This window comes from Gossypium hirsutum, chromosome A12, assembly GCF_007990345.1.
Source record: "Gossypium hirsutum isolate 1008001.06 chromosome A12, Gossypium_hirsutum_v2.1, whole genome shotgun sequence".
NCBI classification, from domain to species: domain Eukaryota; kingdom Viridiplantae; phylum Streptophyta; class Magnoliopsida; order Malvales; family Malvaceae; genus Gossypium; species Gossypium hirsutum.
The window spans coordinates 12,993,606-13,013,573 of record NC_053435.1 but is presented as its reverse complement, the minus strand read 5'-3'; the positions used below and the strand labels follow the sequence as shown (position 1 = coordinate 13,013,573).

General features: G+C 31.2%; 3 protein-coding genes across 4 annotated transcripts; 2 read left to right on the top strand and 1 right to left on the bottom strand.

Annotated features, from left to right (window-relative positions):
- Positions 1-828: 828 nt before the first annotated feature.
- On the top strand, positions 829-1,666 carry LOC107916734 (biogenesis of lysosome-related organelles complex 1 subunit 2). 2 transcript variants are annotated; one of them, XM_016846097.2, is made up of 2 exons: positions 829-1,094; positions 1,221-1,666. In XM_016846097.2, the coding sequence occupies exons 1-2, from the start codon at positions 999-1,001 to the stop codon at positions 1,485-1,487; spliced, it is 363 nt and encodes a 120-aa protein (XP_016701586.1). In that variant the 5' UTR covers positions 829-998; the 3' UTR covers positions 1,488-1,666. The 2 variants fall into 2 exon arrangements, with proteins under 2 accessions (XP_016701586.1, XP_040939895.1); XM_041083961.1 differs by having other exon boundaries at positions 906-1,100.
- Positions 1,667-8,820: 7,154 nt separating this feature from the next.
- Positions 8,821-10,568, top strand: LOC107916731 (cytochrome P450 81Q32). Its single transcript, XM_016846093.2, has 2 exons — positions 8,821-9,752; positions 9,833-10,568. Exons 1-2 carry the CDS (start codon positions 8,868-8,870, stop codon positions 10,448-10,450), a joined length of 1,503 nt encoding a protein of 500 aa, XP_016701582.1. The 5' UTR covers positions 8,821-8,867; the 3' UTR covers positions 10,451-10,568.
- Positions 10,569-10,764: 196 nt separating this feature from the next.
- Positions 10,765-12,980, bottom strand: LOC107916732 (probable transcription factor At5g28040). Its single transcript, XM_016846094.2, has 2 exons — positions 11,735-12,980; positions 10,765-11,024 (listed from the first exon to the last, which is right to left on the bottom strand). The coding sequence occupies exon 1, from the start codon at positions 12,846-12,848 to the stop codon at positions 12,021-12,023; it is 828 nt and encodes a 275-aa protein (XP_016701583.1). The 5' UTR covers positions 12,849-12,980; the 3' UTR covers positions 10,765-11,024; positions 11,735-12,020.
- Positions 12,981-19,968: the final 6,988 nt, after the last annotated feature.

The window sequence follows — 19,968 nt, the reverse complement described above, 5'->3', positions numbered from 1 at the left end:
TTGTAACATTTTAGTCATTAAGTCATTAATTTTCGTTAACGGTGTAACGGTAAGCTAACATGGCAAGTTAAATCATCATTTCAAAAAAAAAGGTTAAATTATACAATTGGTCTCATATTTTTTTGTTTTGAACAATTTAATTTAATTTTCTTTTATCTTTCCTTTATTTTTCATTCTCTTCTGCTTATTCCTCTGTTTTCCTCCCTTCTCCATCTCTTTTAATGTAGTTTTTCTATATTTTCCATTTGTTAAAACTAGATGGGAAGAAGAAAAGGAAAATAAAGAAATAAAAAGAAAAAATTAAATTATTAAAAAAATAAAAAAAAATATAGGGACTAGTTTTAACAAATAGAAAACATAGAAAAACTAAGTTAAAAGTGATGAAGAATGGAGGAAAACAGGAAGAGAAACAAAAGAGAATAGAAAATAAAGAAAAACAAAGAAAGTTCAAAAGAATATAAAAAAAATTACTCAAAACGAAAAAATATGATGACCAGATGTATAATTTAACCTAAAAATTTTGTTTTAAATGATGATTTAACGTGTTATGTAAGCTTACCGTTACACCATTAATGACAATTAATAGCTCAATGACTAAAATGTTACAACACGCTAATATAAATAATTAAAACATAACATTTTAAACGTAAATAATTAAAATATAATTTAAAATAAATAAAATGACTATTTTAATAATTTAGCCTTTCATAAATGATAGCAATTAGTTAGGATGGAAAATTAGGTTATTGGATTTGTATGAAATAAAGAAAGAAGAATTGTTATATTGACAATAAATAACAAACCCATTTCGACATTTTTACTTGGTTTTCAATGGTTGAGATGAGTTGCTGTCTCATCGGAAGGCCCATATTGTTTTGAGGTGATTAAAAGCTCAGTTTTCCTTAGAAGGCCATTCATTGAACATGCTTGCTTAATATTAAATCTCATCGTTGGAGAAACCTAACGCAAAAACTACTTGGTTCCAGTCCAAGCCTGCCATGGCTGACAAAGAGCCAGAAGTCCAAGACGACCTTGCCGAGTCGCTCAACGATCTCTTCACCAGCCTCTCTTCAATGGTCAAATCAGAACTCCAGGTTTCCGTAAATCCCCATTTCAAATCTCTCTAAAACTCCAAATACTTCATTATAATTCAGATACCTCGCTCCAGTTTTCAATCCTTTGAAGGCTATCCAGGTTTTGTTTAACCTTTGTTTGTGCAGGGGACTAACAATGTTTTGGAGCTATTGGAGAAGATGAATCTGAGAGTGGCTCAAGAGTACAAAGGATTTGGGGATGTGGCCTCTGGGTTAAGTGTATTTGTTGAACAGTTGAAGAACAAGAGTGGGAACTTTGATGAATATGTTCAACAGATTGATGCAATAGAACAGCAAGTGACTGAGTTCGAAGCTGTGATTTCAGTTCTTGATAGATATGTTTCTCTGTTGGAATCTAAAGTTCAATCTGTTTACCAACATCCACCTCCATAAATAGATTTTTTTTCCTTTTCCTTTTTAAGATTAAAACCAATTGTTAGTTGAATGTAAAATGCCTGCTTTTCTTGTCTTCTGTTTTTTTTTTCTTTGTTCTATGAACTTCTAAGCATTTAAAGTGTAGGCCAAAATCTGTATGCCTTTTTATCATTATATAAGTAGTCCGGTTTCAAGTTGTTCAAGGTCCATATTATGCTTTGAAATTGTGAGGTATTAATCAGGAATTCTGATTCTTGATTGATTGGCAAACCAATTTGGCAGTGGCTGTCAGCTGTATTTTCAGTTGAGTTTGGCAAATTTGGAATGACGATGAACCCAGAGATACTGGTTATTCTTCTATTATAACAGCATTTGCAGGTCTGCAGTTCAGATGGTCTACAAAGATTGTTACAATATGTGGTGTTCGTCCTCTGTATGCTAAATTTAGTGGGGCTACTAGAAGCAGACCATAATTGCTTTGATGATCAAAGGTTAGTACTGTTCATATCCACAATTGTTTTATATATCTTCTAAATATATCTTCTAAATATCTCTAGGTAGTGTTGAACTATTTTAATCATAACGCTTGAAAACCAATATCCAAATCCTTACAGGTATAGGATCACTTAATTTTCAACTCTACTTGAAATAGGAATTCCCATCATCATAAGAATTCATCTGATATTTAAGCAAAGAAGATGGGTTTAAACGAAAATGATGTTGTCTTCTCCTTAGAGTGCTTAGTAGATGTGGCAGTGGCTTTGGCTTCCATGGAAGAGAGGTTGAAGAAGGAAACAATGAGACTCAAAGAAGGATTGAAGAACATTGACAATGCTATCAAATTGTCTGATTTCTCCATGAAACCCTTAGTAATCAATGACAATATTACAACTGTCGGGGCTATTTTTTTGCCCCCTTGAATGTCAGAATCCTAGTAAAAGTTGAGTTAAGGGCTATGGCGATTTCTTGGCGTAATAAGGAGAATTCTTGTCCATGGAGACTTTGGAAATCATTTGAAGAGCTTGGACAAATCCGTGAAACTGCTAGAGGTTGTTTATTGGTTGGAGATTTTTAGAGAGGCTAATGGCTTAGTTGATAGCTTGGCAAAAGCGGTTATTGGTCGAAATCAGATTATATATTTCCTGCTTGTAATTTGAAGGATTAGCTTCATCTTAGCATTTATGGTTCGTTTATTTTTGCTTATTGTTTTTTTTAACCCAAAATTTTCGGTACTGTTTTGAGATCGTACACTGATTTTTTTAGGAAAATTAGAAAATGAGTCAGATTGGGAGAAATTGAAAGGAATTAATTTGATTCTGAAAATGGAAATCAAGGTAGACAATTTGAACGTGAAAATGTGAAAAAAATGACTAAATCGTAAAATTTAAAAGGTACGAGGATTAAACTCTAATTTAAAAAAACTAGAGAAAATATGAGCTATAAATGATTATTTGGCAGGGGAATGACTTGGAACATGAATTAGTACGATAGAAATAATTTTGGGATCAAATTGGAAAAGATTGAAATGCACAAGGATCAAATTGTAGTTATTTTTCATTTTTACCATGTAATTTTTATCATATGGGAGTACAACTATGATTTATGGAGTTTGGATATGTAAAATGCTACATTTGATGAGAACGAATAGTTAGTAGAGAAAAGGGGCAAAAGTGGGAATTTCTCATATAATGACATTTTGGTATGTGAAATTTATGATAGAAATATTATATGTTTGGATGTATTTATAATATGGTGATTAAATGTGAATCACGTAAGTTAATTTTGGGCCAATTTAAGAATATTTCTTAAAAGTATGTTGGGACAAAAATATTCTTAAATAAGCTATTTTTTGAGGGAAAAAAGTACTTTTTCTAAGCTAAATATTGATCCTAAAGTAATTTTTCATAAATGGAAAATTTCAGCTTCTCCATTAAATATGTGTTTTTTTTCTTTGCCAGAAATACTTTTGAGAAGCATTCTTAAATTAAGCCTTTTAACTTAAATTATTGACCAACTTTGACTTTGAATGGGAGAGTTCTCTCTTTCTCATTTTCTTGCATTTTCCCTCAAAATCAACCTTATAACTTTCAACTTTGATTCATTACTAAAATTAGTTAGAAATAGGGGCGAAGACACAAAATTTTTTATGGGAATCGAGATAAAATTATAAAATTTTGGGGCCAAAGTTAAAATTATTGTGTTAAAAAATACTTAAATTAAATTATTTATTTTTAGAGGGTCAAAATTCAAAATTTTCTATTTGACTAAAAGCTTAAAATGCTTAGATTTAATGTTTATTTTTTGGAAGGCTTAAAAGCAAATTATACCGTTTGGTTGAGGGGGGCAAGACCTATCACTAGCTATGCCCCAGCTCAGAAAATCACCTCCTAAGCATGTTTACATCCTCAATCTCTCCGTTAAAGTTTAGGGTTCCTATAGTATAGTGAGAAAAAGTTTGGGTTAAAGAGAGAAAGCTTTAATTAAGGTAAAAAATTAAGTATCCTTTAAGCATGTTTACATCCTTAATCTCTCCATTGAAGCTTATGGTTTCTATAGTATAGTGAGAGAAAATATGGGTTAAAGAGAGAAAGCTTTAATTAAGGTAATAAATTAAGTATCCTTCTTCCTCATCTTTGTCATTTGAGATTTTTGTTGTGAGAAATTTATGAAAGTTTGAGTAACAATATTTTTATTATATGTTTAGTGTTGAGAAAAAGGGAAATCGTAGAGGATGAGCTCCCAAGGTAGTTAAAATGTTTTTTTTTTATTACAATGATTTGAACTCAAGATATTTTTGGGCATATAAATACTTGATCAGTAGGTCATAACTTAGGGTTCAAAAAGATTCAAAGTGTTTTTTTTATAATAATAATTCGAACTCGAGATATTTCTGAGATAAATGAACACTTGATCAATAAGCCATAACCTGGGGTTAGAAAGATTCAAGGTGTTAATAAGCTTAGTTTTAAACTTAAGTACAACCAAGAGGTAAGTACTCTTGGATTTGCTAACTTTCTTTCAATATTATTATATTATTATTAGATTTAATAATTAGTATAATAAATGGTTAAATTTAAGTTGGTATTGGAATGTGAAGTTGGCATGTTATGATAATTAGAAAGAAAATGGTAATATTAGTGATATTGGCTTAAATGTTGAAAATGAGTTAAGGCCATACAGGTTGTTTGGAGACAGCAGTCATGGTTTGTGTTTAAAATTTTTTCACAATTTTCTTCTTATGCCTGAAAATATTATCAAGTGTACATTCATATAAATTTTCAAGCTTTTATGGTACGAAGATAATTGAATCTAGTTTCAGAAATAATAAAAAAATTATAATTTCGAATTTTGCAAGTTAAGATATAAATGATTTAATGACTGATGTACGACTAGACAACCCTGTTTTGAAGAGCTGTAATATTAAACTACTTTGTAAATATGAGTTGGTAATAAAAATGCTTATTATGAATGAACTAAACATATAGAACATGACACTAATTGTTGAGAAAAATATTTTTCTTGATGAATATGTTATAAAAGTGTAAATGTGACTGGATTCTTTAATATTTGAAAACATATGAGGTAATTGACAATAAAATATGTGAAACGTTGATACTGTCGCCTAGTAAATAAGTGAATGTGTGAAATTGTAATAAAGAAAAGAAAGATTTCTCAAGGAGCATCCATATGTGATTGTGATACGTGGTGATCAAATGTATGAAGCATGATTTATGCTATATGTGAACCATGTAAATATTTGAATGATTAATACGTGAATTGCCCTTTTGAGCTTAGTAGATCAATTAAGATATAATTGGCATGACATAAAAATTAATGTGCGCGTGATTTTAATAAAGATATGTTATGAATGGAGATATGATGCCTTATGGCAAAACAACTCAATGCAACTTTAGCCCTTATATGTTTGGTGTGTTAGGTTGGATACACAGTTAGTACAATATATGCATGTGGTGTAATCGATTGAAATATCGAATATCCAAATCTCATCTTATTTAAGTTACAAAAGGTTATGAAGTTGATATGATAATATGTTAATTTGATATGTATAATTTATAAAAAAAAGAAGAAGTTAGAATTATAAGCTCTTAAGCTCATAAGTATAGATCGGAAATGAAATTTAAGGCAATATAGTATAAGTCAAACACTCACTGATTGAGCAATAAGTGGTAACTATGCAAGTCATTTCAATAAGTGGCACGAAAATGTGTAATGAATTATACTTGAGTGTTGAGTCCTATTATGAATTCAGTATGAAGTCGGCATTATTGAAATTCAATCATATGTTTGTACGAAAATCAACACTATTGTGAATAAGGTAAGATATGAAATTTGAATGTATTTACTAAGCTTTTTAAGCTTGACGCCTTAGTTTGTTTATTATCTAATTTAAGTGATTTTAAATAGACCAAGAAAAAATAAAATAAAATATATAAAACTTTAAAATTTTAAAAAGTGTAAAAATAAATAGCCCTTAAAACTAGGATGATGGATGGAAATGTAAATGTCACTCTACTTTTTTCAATCCATTGAAAGAATTCATTTTAGATTTTTTTTTAATATTTTTATAACTTTATTGTAACTTCGCTATTTTTTTTAAATTGTATAATTTTTTTAAATTTTATATAGTTCCTATATTTTTATAATTTTGATAATATATAATTTACATTTTTTATTTTTTAAAAATAGTTTTACATTGAATTTTCTATTTTAAAATTATTTTTGAATTTTTATACATAATAAGGGTAAAATTGATAGAAAGTATAAAAACTAAAAATTAAAATTATTCCTATACCAACTAAAAAAATGCCACCGTTAGCCACTTAACGATCAACGACCGAGTAACAAAAAATAATAATTTTAAAAATATTAGTGACTAAAATATAATTTTTTTAAATTAGATGATAACAAAAATTTCCCTAAAATTGAAAAGCTAGTTTATTTTATTTTAATTCATCACTTATATTCAACTCAAACTTAAACAATATGTTATATATATATATAACTTAAACAAGGATTAGGGATGGTAAAAAGGTGGGGCAAATTTTTGCTCACCTCGACTCAAGATTTGATCGATCCATTCTAACCTCGACTCAACCTCAACTCTTAAAAAAAAACTCAAACTCAGAATTTAATAAAAGATTGGACTTCATCTCGACTAAACCCGACCTGAATTTAATTTAATTATTTTGAAACAAATAAGATTATTATTTTTTAGTTTGAACTTAAAATTTAATATATTTATTTTTATTTATATATTTATTTATTGAAAGAAACATGTTAATATATGTATTAATGTACATATTAGGGGTATTTTTATAAATATCTTGAGCTAGGATAGATTTACCTCAAACCCAATCCCGACTCAAATATATTTTTTAATTTCACCTAACTCAACTCGTCCCGAATCCAATTTTCTAAAAAAATCCGATTCTAATAAATCGGGTTGAGTCAAAACCCGTCGAATTTGAATTTTTTTCTATCCCTAACGAGAATGTAATATTTTGGTAAGTGGATGAGTTTAATTTGAATGATGAATTTAAAGATTTCAACCATGAAAAAGAAGAAGCGCAAATGGAGACGGAGTCGAGCGGAGGAACTCAATTATTTCAAGGAAGTGCAATGAATGACGTACGGCATGCAGGAGGTTAAAGGAGAGGCATGTTTGACCACATTTCTTCTATTAATTTTAACTTAATCACCTTCCTACCCAACTCTCCATTCCATGCTTTACTTTTCTATCTTTTCTACTGCCACAAAACTCTTTAATTATATTTTAAATTACATTTTAGTTTTATTGAAAAAAAATATACATGTCGATTGTTTTTGTGTGTCTCTTTCAAGAAAACTAATTTCCCTATTTATATGACATGGTTCTTGGTTGTGACGTCCTAGATAGGTCTACATGCATGCCAACACATACTCTATTCTAACATTAATAGGTGTTCTCTAAGTTTGGGTTTACTTGCATAATGATGCGAACCCACCATGTGCGAGCTCATGTAAGCGAACTATGCAGGCTATCATTATTAGAGTAAAGGGGATCGGGTCGGTCATAGTCGAATAACCAAGTAGCGGGTTGGTAATGACGAATACCATAACAAAACAAATTGGTCCTTATATGTTAATTTGGTTATCTTCAATTCCTATACTTTTAGAATTTTAAAATTTTAATCTTAAGTAAATGATAGTTATAAAATTCATTAAGTTATGTTATTTTCAAAAATTAATGTGGCAAACATATTATCGCATGTGTAATGTAATATTAGCTTATTATTTCATAAGTTACACTCAAAAAAGTAGTTAATAAATTTAACGACTAACGCTTGCATTAATACTAAAATTTCAAATTTTAAAGACTATAGATATTAAGAATGATCGAGTTAGAGAACATGGACTAAGGGTGTGTTTAGCATTATTTTTCAAAAGTGTTATTAAGGTCAAATATAATTTATATGTTCAAATTAAATTTTACAAATAATTAATATTAATTACTTAAAAATATTCAAAATTTGTATTTCAGATATAAAATATTAATAATGAGTTACAATAAATTATTTTTTATATTTTATTGAAATATTGTAATATATCGAATTTAAATATTATTTAAATGTTTTTTTTAGTTTACTATATTATGATTAAAATGAACATTTTAGTTCTTAAAAAGTTATTTTTTTTGTCAACAATACTAAATACTTTTAAATCAAACTTTTCAAAAGTATTTTTCAAAATCAATGCTAAACTAGCTCTAAATATACAATTTTACGAATAATACAATACTAATAGTAGAATTTAACCAAATAAATTTAACTGTTATAGTTTGGTCAAGACTAAAATTTCAAAAACAAAAAGGTATAAGTCTAAAATTGACCAGTTCAAAAGTAAAAAAACTAAAATTCATCAAATTAAAGTACATGCATTATATTCATAACCGGAGCATAACCAAAAGGGGCAGGCAAAGGCCTTGACCCCTCTCTAAAATTACAAAATTCAATTTATTCTTTTTTAATTTTTGATTAAATGAAAAAAAGGCATAATTTTACTCCTTTTAAAAAATTAATAAATTAATTGAAGTAATTTCAATACAAAACTTTAAGCCCTAGTTTCTCCCCAATTTTATAAACTCATCTTGATTTCCCAACAAAATTTCTAATTTCCCCCTCTAGATAACTAATGTTTTACTAATGCAAAACATGGTATGACCCCAAAAAATCAAACCTTTTAGGGCATTTGAAAAATCTAACTTTTGACCCGTTGAAAAGTAGGTCAAATTTGGAAACTAGAGTTAATTTCTTGGACGACACTTATATGTAAGCCCCTGTATATAAACATTTTAGGTTTCAATAAAAAGAAAAACCATCGAAAGTTAAGCCAAAAAGAATGGAAGAATCAATAACTCTCTACTCCTTTCTTTCTTTTATATTTTTCATCATTTGTTTGCACTTGTTTCTTCAATCAAGAAGACACCGTAAAAACCTCCCCCCGAGCCCACCTTCACTCCCCATTGTTGGCCACCTTCACCTCCTAAAACCACCCATCCATCGTTTGCACCACACTTTCTCCCAAAAATATGGTCCGATCTTCTCTCTCAAACTCGGTTCCCGGATCATGGTCGTGGTGTCGTCCTCCACCGCAGCCGAGGAATGTTTGATCAAGAATGATATCATCTTCGCAAACCGACCCAAGTTAATCATCGCCAAGCACTTAGGCTACAATTACACCACACTTGTCTCCTCGTCTTACGGTGATCATTGGCGCAACTTACGTCGAATTGGTGCCACCGAAATCTTCTCCTCGGGTCGCCTAAACGCCTCCGTAAACGTTCGGAAAGACGAAACCAGGCGGTTGATGCTAAGACTGTCGACTGATTCGCGTCAGGACTTTGTCAAAGTGGAGCTGAAATCCATGCTTTCCGACTTGACGTTTAACAACATAATGAGGATGTTGGCGGGAAAACGGTACTACGGAGATGAAGTGACGAATGAAGAAGAAGCCAGGGAGTTTAGGGAGCTTATGGTGGAGGTAGCTAAGAACAGTGGAACGGGAAATCCAGCAGATTACTTGCCTGTGTTGAACTGGTTTGGTTTAGGGTTTGAAGGAAAGCTGAAAAAGCTTGGAAAAAGATTGGATGGATTCTTGCAAAAGTTGGTTGACGACCATCGAAGCAATAAACTGAAGAATAATAGTATGATTGATCATCTCCTTTCCATGCAAGAATCTGATCCTCTTTACTACACTGATGAAATTATCAAGGGGTTCATAATGGTTAGTTTCAGTCTTTCTACTCTGATCAATACTTTTTTGTAAGTATGATGAAATTAAGAATATTGCTGTGTGGTGTGCAGGTGATCCTATTCGCAGGAACTGATACATCATCAGTAACAATGGAGTGGGCAATGGCCAATTTGCTAAATCACCCGCAAGTGCTGAAGAAAGCTAGAGATGAAATAGACAGTTTAATTGGTGAAGAAAAGCTGATTGAAGAATCAGATGTTCTCAAACTGCATTACCTTCAAAGTATAATATATGAGACACTTAGGTTATACCCTGCAGCGCCTCTTTTAGTCCCACACATGCCATCCACTGATTGCAGCATCAGAGGATACGACGTGCCAAGTGGCACAATCGTGTTGGTGAACGCATGGGCCATCCATCGAGACCCGAACGTATGGGATGATCCAACAAGCTTTAAGCCTGAGAGATTTGATGGTAATAGTGAGAAAATAGAGCATTCTCAGAAGCTCTTGCCGTTTGGGTTGGGGAGGAGGGCGTGTCCAGGGGCCAATCTAGCTCAACGAATGGTGGGGCTGACTTTGGGATCATTGATTCAGTGCTTTGAATGGGAAAGAATTGAGGGAAAGGAAATTGATATGAGTGAAGGTAAAGGGACCATCACGCCTAAACTTCACCCTTTGGAAGCTTTGTGTAAAGCTCGCCCCATCGTCGATAAGCTTTTCTATTAACATTTTTTTTCTTTTTATATTTAAATACTTTGTACTTTGCTAAGTGATTTTTTGGAATGTGATTGTAGAGGATGTTATTTTACAACATTTGTCGTGCATTAAAAGGTATTGATTAAAATATCATAAAAGTTACTTTATCATGTTTAATTCATTGATTACTTTACTAATAATGTAATGATAATTTACAAATTTACATTTATTAAATAAAAGATAATATTCATGTCCTTAATCTTATTTTCTCAGTGGACAGGGCAAAATGGTTGATGCTTTCATTCATGCATCATCCAAGATGCAATATGATGTGTGCCTGCATGTTCTTCAAGCACCATATCTCATTGCTCAAATCAGTCACTACATTACATGCCATGCCAGTATTTTGGCCTAAAACTCAAATTTGGCATGATCAGATTGAGGCTTTTAAAACATAACATGCATCATGATCAGAGCAATTCCAATTGAAATTTCACTTCAGTGCCAGAAAACACTTCAAATAATTGAGAGTTCAGTGTATGTACTATCACTCACACACAAAAAGAAAAAAAGCAAGCATCTTCAACTTCAACTTCAACTTCAACTTCAACATGCAATTCCAATTGAAATTGATGTTATCATTTCAGAAGTTAAGAAAACTGAGGGACAGAAAAGTAACAATGTGGAGATATATAATTAAGTCAAACAAAATAACAATGTGGAAAAGGTGAGAGGCAAATATAAAGACTGATCAGTTTCTGCAAGATGCAAGAGGACTTCTCTAAACAGTTTGAAATTCATTTTTCAAAGCCGAGAATACTGTGTTGCCGGATGAAGCAAACAAAACTCAATTTTGTTCCTAAAACACAACGTGTTGCTCAAAATGTTATCTAACCAAGGAAGAATAATGCACAGGACAAATGAACCTAAAATGATTAAGATCTTATCTAATTGCTCTAACTACTAAGACTGACAAAGTACTCTGCAATTACCCATCCAATGTTACTCTCTAAGAACCTTGGGTTATTAAACATAAAATGCTCCATAACTCCAATAGAATCTACTCAAAGCATTCTAGCAAATCTCCACAATAAAACATTACATTTTCAATTATCCAAGTTAAACTTTTAGTTGTTGCTATCAAACAATCTATTCATCCCTTTTAATATTTAATAAGTCATTCTCAGATTCCTCATAACAATAGCATTTGAACTCAAAGAAACTTCATTAACATTAGAAGCTCACAATATTAATATATCAGATTTTTTATCAACAAACACTCCAATATGAAAGAACATTGAAACCTGAACCAACCTGAAAATTTATCTGCTATAATGAGCAACAGCAAGAAAAGTTTATCATCCCAACTGATGAGCAATAACCACCAGTTTTATCAACAATAACTACTGAAGACGAGGGGATTCCATGAAAATTTGAAGCTCAGAAGTATACCATGTAAAAGAAAATATCAGACTTCTATTAAAAAAAAAAAAACACTCCAATATGGAAGAACATCGAAACATGAACCAACCTGAAAATTTATCTACAAAGGGCTGGATTTTTATCATCTCAATTATTCGACCAGTTTTAGAAGAAAAACTCATCGCCTAGTCAAAGAATTCTCGATAACCAGCCTCAGCCGCCTACCCAACACGTCAAACTCAGAAACCCTTTGCTCCTTCCACTTCCTCTCCGTTGTATCCATGCACACCACACCCGGCTTCATGAACATCATCCGAACCTCCTTGAGACACTCATCGAACGCATTCAACACGCCTTTCGCCAACACCCCATCAATTGTCTCGCGACTAGTAACCTCATCCCTTCCCGCGGCAAAATCATAATGCAAACTAACCCCGTTAATCTTCACTTCCCCGTCATCATCAATTGTGTCACAATCATCAAAACCATTCCCAGCAACGCCATTAAACCCGGAACTGTTCTTACCAAAAGGGGAAGATGAAGCAAACTCGGGGCTCCAAAGCCTTTTAGAAAGATCAAACAGAGCTCGATCATGAAGAGAGAGAGAAGAAGGGTTCAAGCCTCGAGCCAGCCTAGAGGAAACGACCCTGAATTTTTTCCTAAGTCTCCTAAGCTTTTCGGAGAGTTGGGACTTGGTATAAGGTTGAGACATAGAGTGGGAAAAGGAGGAGTAGAAAAGAGGGAGGTCTTTGGGGAAAGAGAGAGGATGGGATCGGAGAAGGGCTTGGAGGAAACGGATCTCGTCGGGCTCTGACCAGATCCGTTGGAATTTGAAAGGAGGGGTTTGGGGTTGGGGTTTGGGTTTGGGTTTGGGTTTGGGGGGAGGAAGAATGATGGGTTGGTATTCAAGTTTTGGGGTGAAGAACTGGGGGTGGTGAGGGGCTTTACGCTTGATGGGGAGTTTGGAGGCAGAGGGCTTAGAGGGGTGGGGTTGGCTGGAATCCATGGCTAGTCTTTTTTTTCTTTTCTCTTGGGGGGGTTAGGTTTTTTAGGACTTGGGATGGAAGGTGTGTTGGGGTTGAAGGTGAACAGCAGAGCGAGGGTGAGGCTCAGCTCCCATCAACAAACCCATTAACCATTCAAATGGTTAGAAAACTATCACCTGACACAATTTTTCTTTTTTAATATTTTTATTAAAATATTAAGATTTTTTTAAAATTTTTTTAAATAAATAATTATAAAAAATCAATCAAATTTCATTTTAATTTAATATTTAATGATTTTATTTGTTTATTTATTAAAATTTTACATGTTATTATATATATAGTTTTTGTGTGATATAAATCGCATCATATATAAATAATGTAATACATTATACATTATAAATTTTGAATAGATAATGAAATTGGAGGAAAATTTTGAATTTAGAATTTGGCTATGGACTAGAATGGAATTGGAGTAAAACATGAGGGAGTGAGTGTGAAATTAGACCATAAGTTAAAATGATTAATGGAGAGTTAAGTTATGGAAATGACTACTAATGCCCTTGAATGAGCTAGAAGAATGGATTAATTGAGGAGGTTAGCATTGTGGATTATGAAAAAACAGGAAATTATGAGGTTAATTGATAACCATTGCTTTGCAGTTGGAAGTGGTCAAGTTGAATGCAAATGTGGCAATATCGTGTGATCTATTGAAACAAGAGTAACTTGGTGAAGGAAGGTGATTTTTTTTTATCATTCATGTCTTTTTTAAAATTTATATTCGGATTTGTGGTTGCCTCTTACAAATATATCGTTTTCTATATTTGAACTTGTGTGAGAGCGCAATGTGTCTTATCATTGTCATACCAAAACATAAGAAGTTATAAAAGAATTAAACTACATAATTACGTTTAAGTTTTCTTTTGTCACCTAATTTAAAAAACTTTCAAAATGATCACCCAATTAATCATATTTTTCTTTTTGGTCAATTTCCTTAAGTGTTGTTAAATGTTTAATTGAAGGGTGTGCTGACAATTCAAAAATTGGAATAATAATAAATTTAGCTCTGAACTTTTATATATTGTGGCAATTTTGTCATTATTTTTAAAAAATTAACCTTAAAATATTTAAATATTGTTTAAATGTTTAAATATTGTATGAATTTGGTCCTAATTCTAAAATTTTCAAAAATATATAAAAAATTTCAAAAAATAATAATCTTAAAAAATATATAAAAATAGAATCAAGATCTAGCTATTTTATAAATATATATTTAATATATATTGAAAATATTTATATATATATTTTTAATTTTTTAGAATTAGGACCAAATTGAGACAATATATAAATGATGTGTCACATCTCAAAAATAGGGTTAGTAGAATCAGGGTTTGTGAAACTGAGAGTGGTGGTCAGCCCTGATTTATAAGCTTATCATTGTATGTGTGTTAAATAAGAAAGTTACTAGTTTAATGGTTAAGTGTTAGTGAATTTGTCTTTGAAACCCAAGTTTAAATTCCTCCCTTTGCATTAGTTTTATTTTGTGCAATTTTGCTCCAAGCCCAACCAAGTGTCACGCCTCGTTTTAAGAATAAATGTTGTAAGAATCTAAATAAAATTGAGTATTTGGCCTAGCAGTTAAGTAATGTAAATATCTCTTGAGATCCTAGGTTTGAGCTCCCTTTCTCTCATTTTATTATTTTCAGCAAACTAGGGTAAAGTCACACCCCAAAATAAATATATACGGTTAAGAAATAAAATTAAACGTGAAATGAGATTGAGGCTTAATGGTAAAGATTTAGAGCATCTATCCTAGGGTCTCAAGTTCAAAACCCTTTGTCCTTTTATAATTTTGTAAATTTTCGATAAAAACACGCAAAAACATATATACGATTAACTGTCTAAAATAAGTAGGAAATGAGCCACAAGTTCAATGGTTAAACATTAGTAACCTCCTTAAAAGGTTCAAGGTTCGAGTCTTTTCTTCATCATTATTTCTAATTTTTTTGGCAAACCCCTAATTCTAACCATAACAGTCACCCCCTTATTCCTAATTTGGGTAAATTACATGTGCCACCCCTAGGGCTTACAAACCAAATTTAACCAATTCTTTCCTAATTATAATTCATATATTTCCTTTCCTCAAAATTCCAATAGAATTAGTATTCCACCATCTTTTTCTGTTCTTTTCTTAATTAGATTTTCATATTGCCCCCTTTCAAATCACAATAGAATTTGCTCTTCATATTTCTTTTTCTTCTTTTTTCTTTTCTTTACACCATAAATTCATCCTATTATTGTTAATTATTTTTCTTTCCCCAACCAAATTGTTCCCCCATTTGTTTTTTCTACTATTATATTTAGGTTGTTATCAAATAGTTTTCTTTATCTTTTCCAAAGATCGGTAAGTGCATTCATTTCAATGATTAGATTTCAAATTACCGTAATATCATTATCTCATATTAATATTTCAATTAAATTAATCAATTTCTTTGGATCTTACCAAATCCTTGATGATCTTGACAAATCTTGACACTAATCGTTAATTGTGTGTATTAGCTGTTGAAGGTCCGAATCTAGAAGAATCGAATCAAAATCTATCGTGATGAATGTCAGTCGAAAACATGGGGAAAGGTGTGTGTTCTTTACCAAGTGAATTGAGGCAAATCGTGTGTAGGTTTAGGGCCACATGGTGTAGCACCCCTTACCAAGCCCAGTCGCTAGACTTGAGTAAAAAGATGCTACGATAAAATTCAATAATTGATAAATACTTTACTAAACAAAAACTCAATTGTTTATAACTTAAATCAAATATAAATAAACATATTTAAATTTGAACTCTATGACGGTCTAATCGTGAAATCCAAACATATAATAGGATGGAATTACAGAATTTTTAGGTTTTGAAGTCAACATAGAAAATCCATAATTGGCATTGATACTAAATCGACATCTTACTGAAAAATCGATACCAAAATTCAATTCTTGTAAAATAAGGGTATCGATAATTATTATATGGGATCGTTATTTTATGAAAAAGTATCAATACTCAAATAAAAATCGATACCATTTTGGAATTCTGTTTGTTTTAAACTGTTCATATGATCAATTATCGATACTAGAAGCCAAAATATCGATACCTAACTCAAAAATGGTAAAATCTCATCCTTAAAAGTTCATTTCAAGCCAAATTCGTCTATCAAATAAGAGTCAATAATATCACCTATTCAAGCATTTAAATGACTAACCAAGGTGCCCTCATTGACACCACAATTTTTAAGCAAAAATAATAAGTAATTCACTTACATTTTCATCTTCTCATACATGTTATACCATTAACAACAATGTCTCCAATATATCAACTACCAAAATTACATACCAAAGGCAAAACAGACCTATCCATTATCAAATGTTACCTACCAAATTAGCCATTCATATTTCAAACATATCAAAAGATACCAAACCAAAATAATGTTTAATAACAAGTGTACCAAACATTACCATACCAAAATAATATCAACATGAAACATAGTTTATCAATTCACAACCATACAAGCTTAATTATAAGTCAACTAGCATGCTAACTTTAACAACATCAATCTCTATATGCATGCCACAAACCAAAATTACTCAAAAACAAAATCTACCGAAAAGAGTCTGGATAGTGTGAGCGTTGAAGTTGATCCGTCCGACCCGTTCCTCAAAACGTTAACTATAGAAAACAAAACAAAATAAGTAAGCTAATGAAACTAAGTAAGTCCATAGTTAAAATTCAATTTAACTTACCATAACTTATATCACTAATTAAACTTAAATCATTAAATTCCTGACAACCAATTCCAAAATCATATATCATTAGTACCAAAATATTCAATCATATAATTCAATATACACAATGGCTCAAACCAAAGCAATCCATGCTTCCATACATAAACATATATACACAAACATATCATTATACATAAATTCACCTCAAAAAGTAATTTAACATTTAAATGTAAAATTTCATGGCCGTTGAACTATTACAAATTGACTTGAATACTTGGGTTTCCCCCAAAATACACTAGAGAGCATCGAAATGCTAACAAATGCACTACAGTGCAAATACAGAGGCATCGAAGTGCAAACAGAGACACCAAAGTGCAATCCGTACAAGCGCGTGTATTAATCCTATTGGCATGCCAATTGTATCTTAATCGTTTACTACGTTCAACCAACCATTATACCTAAATTCATAATATCAATAAATCAACCATTCAGAGGCACTTCTTATAGTTCTGTACACATACTATAAATCTGTTATATTCATTTCAATATTGTGCAACCACAAGATTTATCACTACCAAATATTCATTTTCCATTTGTACTTGATTACAATATTTAATAATTTACAAGTAAACAATGAAATTTCACATTTATTATGATTAACTAGCAATTAATATATATATAGTCATAAAGAAATACACATATACATATTGTTACACTATAAACTTACCTAAATTATGATTTCGCTTGACTCATAAAGACTAATCCGTAACTTTCTCTTTTCCCCAATTAATCTTTGTACGATTCAATTCTTGATCATGCAAAAGAAAAAAATGATCGAAGCTTAAATGTTCTTCCATGGAGCATTCGATTTCCAAAGAAGATGAATAAAGATGATGATGATTTGTTATATTTTTTTAATATTATTATTATTATATGTTCTATTATAATCATTTAAATTTAATGTATAAAATGCATAAAATTTATCCACTAACCGTCCCACTATATAAAAAATGGTAAATTTACGATCTAAATCCTTCCATTTATATTAATTAAACCTTTTAATCATTATAATTCGATAGCAATTAAGTTTTACGACTTTAAAGATTTAGTCCTTTTTAATTAATTTACTAATCAAACAATAAAATTTCCGAACCAAACCTTCACATACCTAAATAATAACTCCGTAAATATTTGAGTTCGATTTATAGAAATAAGGTCTCGATACCTCATTTTTCGAAACCACTTGACTTTTAGGACAACCACTTATACATAACCATTAATTCATTTAGTTAAAATTCATCAAATAAAAATTTAAATTCAATTTATAATTCACTTGCATAATTTAAATACTAATTATTACGGACTTACTTGTTGGATTTGTGGTCCCGAAACCATTGAAAAACAAGCTGTTACACACGATCACGCACATGGGCGTTTGGACCATATGAGTGGACCACACGGCCATCACACAATCATGTGCTACTATTTTTGTTGGAAATGTGCCCATATTGTAGTAAATATGTAGTTGTTTTCTATTTATTTGAACAAATAAATAAAGCTAATTTCATATTTTACTATTATGTCTTTTGTATTTTTGTCTTTTATATTTTGCATACATAGCGAAATTGTGACAAACAAATATTAGCTCATTAATTGTCTAAGTTCAAACTGAATATAAGTGGCATTATAAGAACATTTGTATTGCGAGAAAGACAGCTTACTTTAGTAGATAATCTAAATGAGTCTTTAATCCCGTAAAAGAATCAAATTGAGCAGTTGATTCAAATATTAAGAAGGATTATTATGTCGTCTACAAATCCAATTGGGGTGATGGCTAGTCTTGGCTATCGGAGCAGTTGACTCCACAGGTAAAGACATAGATGTATTCATTGGTAGAGTGATACATTAGATTGGATCCAAGATGAATTAATTTTGAATCCGTTTGTAAATTAACTCACTTGTGACTTTTATAGTGTGATTTACCTAAATCCTAAGTTAGTCACTGGCCATGCGTATGCAACTCATGTGCTTTGATATAAGTAGAGGCTTATGCTTTAAGGACGTCCGAGCCCATAGTCGGTATGTTGGGTACATGACTTGTGTATGGCATGGCTTTACTAGAAACAGTAGAATTCATAGCTCAAATAAAGAGTTAAGAATATCCTCTCATTAGCAGTATGTGAATTGATAAATATGAAATGTGGCCACAGGTTGCTTGTTCTCGAACGAGCAATTTATCACAGTCATTTGTTGACAGTGATCATATTATTCATTAAGAAGACACAATGGTGACAATGAGATAAAATAGGATTATATTGAATGAAGGAATTTAACTCAAAGGAATCAAGGATATCATATGAAGGTAACACACATATAACGAGGTCATTGGATAAAACAGTTGGATGAATTATTTTCGTAAAGAGTATACAATAAGGAGTTTTTAATCATGGTATTTAATGTGGATTGACTCTATGATTAAGTAATTGTGAATTATTGGAACAATACTTCTAGACATAATTACAATTACTAGAGTCTAATTGTATATGTCCAATTGGTCCCTCCGCTAGCTTAACAAAAGCTCGATTAGACTACATTTGAATCAAAAGAAAATTTTACGATTTTGGAATAAGTTAATTAAGTTGATTTATTCGATGTGGAATTAAATTAGGTGGTCGTGAGAATTGTTCAACTAGATAATTTGATTAAAGAATTTTATTGAAAAATTAATTTGGAAAATCTAAGTGATTTTTGAAAAAAAATTAATTTTGACCAAGTAAAATTAAATTAATCAAATTGCTTAAAATTAAAATGATATTTTTGGAAATTAATTTTCAAGTCAGAAAAATTGACTCAATGGGTAATTAAACTTGAAAATTGGACCTAAGATCGTAAATTGATCCTGAGAGCCCAAAATCAAGACCAAGACTCAAAAACTGGTCGAACCAAGCCCAGTATGTGAAACCAAACCAATGGTCCAACCGGTGGCTAGACCGAACCGATCGGGTTGTCACTAACTCGGACCGAACCGATAGCAGTCGAACCGGCTCGGGGTGCCGTAAGGGTGTTGCACCTGCATCACCAGACATGGCGATGCCGATGGCTGTGATAACGGTGTCCTGGTGGTCGATGGCTGTTGGTTTTCGGTGGTTGAGTAGTGGAAGAGTTACACTCCTGCTGGGACTCTACTAGAGAATTTGATTTTAGATTAATCGTTCCAAAAATAATATTTTTTTAATAGTTTAATATTAAATTAAATTTAATAATTATCTTCATAGTATTTTATTAATTTAATATGAAAGTGATTATCTTAATATTAGATTTTAATTTCATGTTTATTTTGTAGATAAATATTTTATTATTTTAATAAGATTTAAT